This window comes from Dama dama, chromosome 2 (genome assembly GCF_033118175.1).
Source record: "Dama dama isolate Ldn47 chromosome 2, ASM3311817v1, whole genome shotgun sequence".
NCBI lineage: Eukaryota > Metazoa > Chordata > Mammalia > Artiodactyla > Cervidae > Dama > Dama dama.
This window is the reverse complement of record NC_083682.1, coordinates 25,064,302-25,073,071: the sequence shown is the minus strand read 5'-3', so window position 1 is coordinate 25,073,071 and position 8,770 is coordinate 25,064,302. Positions and strand designations below refer to the sequence as shown.

The 8,770-nt window shown below is 45.9% G+C and overlaps 1 protein-coding gene across 1 annotated transcript; it reads left to right on the top strand.

Annotated features, from left to right (window-relative positions):
* The first annotated feature begins 1,607 nt into the window (after positions 1–1,607).
* LOC133068341 (mas-related G-protein coupled receptor member X2-like) lies at positions 1,608–7,028 on the top strand. The gene is made up of 2 exons (XM_061159592.1): positions 1,608–1,705; positions 5,981–7,028. Exons 1-2 carry the CDS (start codon positions 1,695–1,697, stop codon positions 7,026–7,028), a joined length of 1,059 nt encoding a protein of 352 aa, XP_061015575.1. The 5' UTR covers positions 1,608–1,694.
* Positions 7,029–8,770: the final 1,742 nt, after the last annotated feature.

The following is an 8,770-nucleotide window of genomic DNA, read 5'->3' as shown; positions in this document are numbered from 1 at the left end:
TCTTGGGTAGGACTGATGCTGTGGCTCACTCACATCTTCTAGAACGGCTTCCTGTTCTGTCTCTGGGATACTTTCCTAGTTTACTACTCCTTCAGTAGCTGCTTTTCACTACTGTGTTGGCCGAGTCCTCCTCTTCTTCTGGGTCTCTGGAGGCTGGAGGCCCCAGTGTTGAGTCTCAAACCTCTTCCCCACGAACACTCACTCCCAAGGATGAGCTCCCCAGCTCCTCTGGAAAGTAAGAGGCACAGTCTCTTGTGTCACCATCATCACATCTTCATGCCTGAAACGGTGCCCTGGCACACAACAGTCCTGGGTAAATGAATGAATGAGTGAATACACTTCTCTGGTTGCTTTAAATGCTTCATAGTTAAGTTTTCAAAGGACAAGTAACTCAATATGGTGGCAAGGATAGGCACATGAAAGGAAGTCATAGGAGCTAAGACTGAAAATACTGGTTGGGCTCTAGACAATCTAAAAAAATCTAGCTGGATTTCCTTGGTGGTGCAGTAGATAAGAATCTGCCTGCCAACCCGGGGACATGAGTTCAATCCCTGGTCCGGGAAGATCTTGCATGCCATGGAGCAACTAAGCCCACGTGCCACAGCTATTGAGCCTGGGATCTAGAGCCTGGGAGCTGCAACTACGGGAGCCCACATGCCCTAGAGCCCATGCTCTGCAACAGAAGAAACCACCACGATGAGAAGCCTCCACTCTGCAACTCAAGAGCAGCCCCTGCTCACCGCAACTAGAGAAAAGCCTGTACAGCACAGCCAAAATTAAATAAACTATTTCTTTTAAATATATAGACTATATAGAACTAAAAAGATAAGGAAAGCTTTTTTTAAAAGTCTTTAATAAAAAAAGAAATACAATCTAGCTAACAAATATCATGACGCAGAAGGAGAAAGGTGCCACAGTGTACTGGTAGTATGCTAAATTCCTTATCTTTTCTAAGGGAACTCAATATACCCTGTTGCTGATATTCATAAATCAAAAATATAAATGTAGGGTTTTTTTTTTTTACTATATAAAGCTATAATATTAACATCTAAAAGAATTAAGAATGGAAACTGGACCTTGGTTGCTACTGGGAAATGAGATTAGGAGAGATGTTACTTTTCATTTTTGCACCTTAGTCTATGGCCACACAATCCTAAATGCACCCAAACTAGTCATTTTATGCACCTTGGTATCATTGGAAATAAAATGAATGTGCATTCACTACTTCTGTGATCAAATTTTAAAAGATCAAGAGAGCCAGGCCATGCAGGGCCTTGAATGCCAAGCAAACCGTTCTTTAGCTACAGAAGCTCATGTTACTTGGTGGGTCGGCGTCCTGCACAGGCTCACGGCAGGCAGCAAAAGGCTTTAGGACAGCCCTTCCTCACAGGGAGGGGGGACCGAAGAGGGTAGGATGGGTACGGAGGCAGAGATAAGTGACTGGAGTCAGGGCAAATAAAAAACCATCTCGTGAGCTTTCTTGTCTCTCTCATCTCCAGGACCTCTCATTGGCCAGTCCCCCTCCTGCAGGAAATTGCAGGGCCTTTCAGCATCTCGATAAGCCTCCCTGGGTCACCAGGCTGCCCTCCTGCTCCTGCAGGCAGCCACCCATCCAGAGGGTGAAAAGCATTCTCTGCCGTTTGTCAATCCCAGGAAAGCTCTTTCGTTTCTACTCACCACCTCCAGCAAGAAGAATGGTGTCAAGGTAAGAGTCTGCTCAAGAACCATCTCTGATCAAAGGCAGATTTGTCTCCTCTTGAGTCCACACTCTCCTGAGTTCATGTCGGGGTAGGGCAGTGCAGGCACTCGTCAGCAACAGTCAGGAGACAGGAAGCTCCCAATGGAAGCTTTGGCTGCTGGTAGCTTGGACTATGGGAGAGCCCAGCAGGGTCAAGCAGGTTCTTTCTGCTTCTGTTCCACTTCCCTATATGCTCTTCTTCTCTTCAAATATTCAAATCTGCTTATGAAGACAAATATTTTGTGAATTCTAATTTAGGGAAGGAGATGGTATGTGGGCATTGAAAAGCTAAACTGCTGTTGATAACCTCAGGCGTCACTGATTTGCTTGCTAGTCAATGTTATTCTATTTTGTTTGTTTTGTTTCTTGTATCCTTGTATCTGGCCTTGTCCCAGCAGAAAATACAGGGCATAATCTAAGATGGTAATTTAGGAGAATTTAGCGCAGGTGGGCACAGCTAAGGGGAATCTCTAAAGGATGTTGGACCCCGACCCTCCCCCACCCCCAACCAAGACCAAGTCTCCATAGGGAACTGTTACTATTGCTGGGCCTGATGGGGAAAAGGAAGAAGTTACCAGAACCCAGGGGGTGCTCTGGCTGGAGCTGTAGTTGTCACTGTGGTTTTAGGCAAGGGCCATCAGACAGGGGCTATGTCCTCAAGTAGCATAACACTGCCAACTGCCAACTCACAGCCTGGCAGGGAGGCAGCCAGGGAGCTCAAAACCCCAATCACTCTCTTCCGCCTCCTCACCCTTCAGCCTCCTGTTAGCGCCGCCCTTTCACTGGAAGCAAACGGGAGGCAGGGGGAGAGGGAGGCCATCAGCTAGGCACTGATGCATCTCCTCCCGGAACACAGAGATGGGCACAGAGGAAGGAAGGGAGATGACGGCCAACGGTGAAACCCTCTCTCTTCCAAGGCCTCCTCACAGTCCTGGGACTGGGTCAGTTTCTCATTGTATCTCCTCAGCTTGTTTCTTTGACTGTTGGCTTGCACCTCTATCTAGTGTCACTTCTTTGGAATAATCTCTCACCGTCATCAGAGATGGGCTTCCCAGGTGGCGCTATCGGTAAGGAATTCACCTGCCAATGCAGGAGACACAAGAGACACGGGTTTGATCCCTGGGTCGGGAAGGAGGGCACAGCAACCCACTCCAGGATTCTTGCCTGGAAAATTCCATAGACAGAGGAGCCTGGCAGGTTACAATCCACAGGGTCACAAATAGTCAGACATGAGTAAGTGACTTAGCATGCACACATCATCAGAAATGCCTTGAGAATGTATTCATTGGGTTTTAATTTTGATGTAGGGGTACCCAGGTACTTAAAAGTATTGAGTTGACCAAAACACTCATTCAGGTTTTCCATACCATCTTATGGGAAAACTCTTAACGAACCTTTTGGCCAACCCAATATTTTCAGTTTGCGATTTTGGTTTCTCTAGAGAAAAATTCATAATAAGAATGACTTAAACTGTGTCCACCACACAGAGCTAGGCTCTGGGCACCTACCAATGCATGGAGAAAAGCATCGTCTGTCCTTTTAAAGCTCACACATGGGGCCATTTCTAGCTCAAGAGGCCTCCTGACCCACTCACACCTATCATAGCAAGAGCTCTTCATGACCCTAAATCATGATCTCCTTTCTTCCTAGGGGGGTGCATTCCTCTTAGTCACAAAGATGGCCCCCACAGCATGACCTCCTGGCCCTAGAAGGTTATCTCAGTCCCAGGCAGAAGGAATGCTGAGCTTAGAGTCCTTTGGTCACCCTCTCATAATTTGTCCATATTTTTCTCCTCCTTGCCTCTCTGAGGACATGACATGGCCCGGGAGGCTGACTGGAGGTGACATTCTCATGTCATTAGAGGGTCGTGTTGCAGTAGAGAGAGCCAAGGCAATAGAGTCAGAGAGTTGCTGTTGTTGTTCAATCACTAAGTTGTGTCCAGCTTTTTGCGACCCCATGGACTGCAGCACACCGGGGTTCCCTGCCCTTCACTATCTCCCTGAGTTTGCTCAAACTCATGCCCATTGAGTTGGTGATTGCTATCTAACCAGCTCATCCTCTGTCACCCCTTTCTTCTTTTGCCTTCAACCTCTCCCAGCATAAGGGTCTTTCTAGTGAGTCAGTTCTTCACATCAGGGGGCCAAAGTATTGGAGCTTCAGCTTCAGCATCAGTCCTTCCAATAAATATTCAGGGTTGATTTCCTTTAGGATTGACTGGTTTGATCTCCTTGCTGTCCAAGAGACGCTCAAGAGTCTTCTCCAACACCACAGTTCAAAAGCATCAATTTTTTGGCATCAATTCTTCTTTATGGTCCAACTCTCACATCCATACGTGACTACTGGAAAGACCATAGCTTTGAGTATATGGACCTCTGTCAGAAAATTGATGTCTCTGTTTCTTAATATGCTGACTAGGTTGGTCATAGCTTTTTTCCAAGGAGCAAATATCTTTTAGTTTCATGGCTGAAGTCACCATCTGCAGTGATTTTGGAGCCCAAGAAAAGAAAACTCTGTTACTGCTTCCACTTTTTCCCCTTCTGTTTGCCATGAAGTGATGGGGTCAGATACTATTATCTTAGTTTGTTGAATGCTGAGTTTTAAGTCAGCTTTTTCACTCTCCTTCTTTACCCTCATCAAGAGGTTTTTTAGGTCCTCTTCACCTTCTGCCATTAGAGTGGTATCATTTGCATATCTGAGGTTGTTGATATTTCTCCTGACAATCTTGATTCCAGCTTGTGCTTCATCCAGCCCAGCATTTCACATGATGTACTTTGCTTAAGTTAAATAAGCAAGGTGACAATATTGTACTCCTTTCTCAATTTTAAACCAATCACTTGTTCCATGTCTGGTTCTAATTATTGCTTCTTGACCTGCATACAGGTTTCTCAGGAGGCAGGTAAGGTGGTCTGGTATTCCCATCTCTAAGAATTTTCCACAGTTTGTTGTGATCCACACAGTCAAAGGCTTTCGTGTAGTCAATGAAGCAGAAATAGATGTTTTTCTCAAATTCCCTTGTTTTCTTTATGATCCAGTTAATGTTGGTGACTTGGTCTCTGGTTCCTCTGTGTTTTCTAAACCTTGTACATCTGAAAGTTCTCGGTTATGTACTATTGAAGCCTAGCTTGAAGGATTTTGAGCATAACCTAACTAGCATGTGAAATGAGCACAATTGTACAGTAGTTTGAACACTCTTTGGCATGCCCTTCTTTGGGATTGGAATCAAAACTGACATTTTCCAGTCCTGTGGCCACTGCTGAGTTTTCCAAACTTGCTGGCATATTAAGTGCAGCACTTTAACAGCATCATCTTTTAGGATTTGAAATAGCTCAGCTGGAGTTCCATCACCTCCACTAGCTTTGTTCGTAGTAATGCTTCCTAAGCCCCACTTGACTTCACACTCCAGGATATCTGGCTCTAGGTGAGTGACCACACCAGCATGGTTATCCGGGTCATTAAGTCCTTTTTTGTATAGTTCTTCTGTGTATTCCTGCCATGTCTTCTTAGTCTCTCCTGCTTCTGTTAGGTCCTTACTGTTTCTGTCCTTCATCATGCCCATTCCTGCATGAAATTTCCCTTGATGACTCTAATTTTCTTGAAGAGATCTGTAATCTCTTCCATCCTATTGTTTTTCTCTATTTCTTTGCATGTTATTTAAGAAGGCCTCCTTATCTCTCCTTTCTAGTCTCTGGAATTCTGCATTCAGTTGGGTATATCTCTCCCTTTCTCTCTTGCCTTTCACTTCTCTCCTTTCCTCAGATACTTGCAAGGCCTTTCCAGACAACCATTTTGCCTTCTTGCATTTCTTTTTCTTTGGGATGGTTTCGGTCACTGCTTCCTGTACATTGTTACGAACCTCCGTCCACAGTTCTTCAGGCACTCAGTCTATCAGATCTGATCCCTTGAATCTATTCATCACCTCCACTGAATAATCATAAGGGATTTGATTTAGGTCGTATCTGAATGGTCTAGTGGTTTGCTTTGCTTTCTTTAGTTTAAGCCTGAAATTTTGCAATGAAGAGCTCATGATCTAAGCCATAGCTCCAGGTATTGTTTCTGAGTCAGAGAGAAGTGGGTTTAAATATTCCAGGTCTCCAGGGCTGTGTGGACTGCAGGAAGCATCTAAATCTCTGCAAGCCCCCAGTTCCCTCCTTTGTGACAGGGGGACAGTAACTCCCACCTAGCAGGGTGGCCCTGAGAATGGATGATCACACAGCAGGTGCTCTCACAGCTCTGTGTTCCCAGGAACACCAGCGGAGGGCTTCTGAGCTTGGATCCAACCGCCGCAGCCTGGGAGACAGCATTCACATCCATCAATCACACTGGCCAGGCCCATCCTCAAACTTTCAACGCGGTGACCGTGACCCTGTACCTGCTGACGGCCGTCATCGCCCTGGGGGGACTGGCAGGAAACGCGGTGGTGCTCTGGGTCCTGGGCTTCCACTCGCGCCGAAACGCCTTCACCGTCTACATCCTCAACCTGGCGGCAGCCGACTTCTTGTGCCTCTGCTGCCAAGTTATCGATTCCGTGGAGGCCCTCATCACCTGCTGCAGTCACAGTTCCAGCCCGGCCTTTCTCGCCACGGTGATGACCTTCGCCTACCTGGCGGGCCTGAGCTTGCTCAGCGCCATCAGCACCGAGCGCTGCATGTCCGTCCGGTGCCCCGTCTGGTACCGCTGCCACCGCCCCACACACTTATCAGCCATCGTGTGTGCGGTGCTCTGGGCCCTGGCCCTGCTGCTGAGCACCCTGGAAGGGAAGTACTGTGGCTTACTCTTAACGAGTTTCAGCCATCTTTGGTGTCGGGTGTTCGATTTCATCACTGCCGGGTGGCTGATCTTCTTATGTGGGCTCCTGGCGGGGTCCACCCTGGCCCTGCTGCTCAGGATCCTCCGAAAGTCCCAGCGCATGCAGCTGACCAGGCTCTATGTGACCGTCGTGCTCACAGTGCTGGCCTTCCTGCTCTGCGGCCTGCCCTACGGCATCCTCTGGTTCCTCTTAATCTGGATTCAGGATGATCTGTTTGCCAGCCCCTGTCACCACTGCCTGGTTGTCTTTGGCTTGTCCTGCGTCAACAGCTCCGTCAACCCCATCATTTACTTCTTCGTGGGCTCCTTCAGGCAAAGGCAGGCAAAGAAGCGAGGGCGAGGGCGAGGGCGGCGGACCCTCAAGGCAGTGCTCCAGCAGGCCTTGGAAGACATATCAGAACTGGGTGAAAGCGAAAGCTCCTTTCCTCGGGCAACCCTGGGGTCGGGAAGCAGTCTGGTGTTGGGAAGCGGTCTGGTGTCCTGATTCAGGGTCTCTGCCTTGGTCAGACACACTGTGGCTTTGAGCGACAACTTCCTCTCTATCACTTTAGGAGGATTTCTTAGGTTCTCTCAGCCTCTGGACCCACCCTGACTGTAAAACGGTTAAACAAACCATCTGGGTGCTGAGGATTAAGGGAGACAGTGCCTGTCGCACAAGCGCTGCGTGTTGTCTTCAGGACTGTCTTACCCAGGGGTCTTCACCCCACCCCATGGGAGCTTCGCCAACTCTGGGTTCCAGGACTACTTCCATTTATGAAGAATCCCACCTTCAGCAGAAGGTGAACACATGCACAAAAGGTCTTAAGTTTCTTTGGTCACTGCACTTGCTAGGGATTAAACATGACATTTTTGACCAGTTTATTACAATCTTTTTTACTTTCTTACTATCAGTTTTTATACAAGGAAAAGAATTCAATTTCCATTGAGCCCCAAAGAGTAGTCTTTGATTTTGCCAGGCCTCAGAATGACTCCTAAACTGAATAAATGTTTATTGAATAAATGACTTAATGAATGAAAAAAAAATGATGAATTTTTAAGTCCAGCCTGTGCTAAATCTCCATTTACCAGATTTGAATCCCATCTTTAAGTCTGTTGCTTTCACCATTTTCAACTTTTTCAAGCATGATGTTTTATAACCAGATAAATCAATAGTAAAGCATATCTGAGGTTTGTAGTGGGTCATCTTCCTGTGATTTCCTTCTGCATACCCTCCAGTAGAATCTGACATGCACGCCTTCTCACTCCTACTCCTTCATCATTGCCCTGGAGCTCACTGATCCTTCATGCACATTTCCAGCGTGTCTTACTAGACTCTGTTCTCCGAGAACAGGATCTGTGTCAGATTTACCTTCTGTTTCAAAGAGCTCACAGCACTGACTTTAGTAAGCTAGTTACACACAAAATATTTTTGTTACTTGTTCTATGAAAATAAAATATTAAGCTTAAATGTTGCATCTTTCAATAATTTTTAACTGAAGTATAATTAAGACAAAGTGATTGCACAGATCATTAGTGGATACAGTTCAATGAGTTTTGGCAATAAATACACACCCATGTGATTGACATAGACACACTTCAATATATATAAAATAGATAACTAATAAGTACAGGGAACTCTACTCAATACTCTGCAATGATCTATATGGGAAAAGAATCTAAAAAAGAGGGGCTACACATACATGCATAACCGATTCACTTTTCTGTACAGCAGAACCTAGCACAATATTGTAAATGAACTATACTCCAATAAAAAATTTTTTTAAATAAGTAAATATGCACCCATGTAACAAAAAGCTCCCATCAAAACATAACACATTTTTATCACCTCTGAAAGATCCCTCGTGTCCCTCCCAGCCATTCCTCCTGCCCTAGAGGCAACCATCATATCTACTTCTGTCGCCAAAGATTACTTTTGCCTGAACTTGGACTCATACAATGCACTCTCTTGTTCCTGCCTTCCTTCACTCAGCATAACATCTGGGGGATGCACTTACGACGTTGCATTGCACATACTGGTAGCTTGTCTCCTTCATTGGGTGGGTGTCTACAGTTTATTTTCATATTGATAGATACATGTGGAGTATTACACTCTTGACTATTGTGAATAAAGCTGCTGTGAACATCCTTATTCAAATCTTTTTTGGGACATAAGTTTGCATTTCTCTTGGGTAAATAACCTGAACCGAAATTGCTGGGTCTCATGGAGCAACTTTACAGAAACTGTCG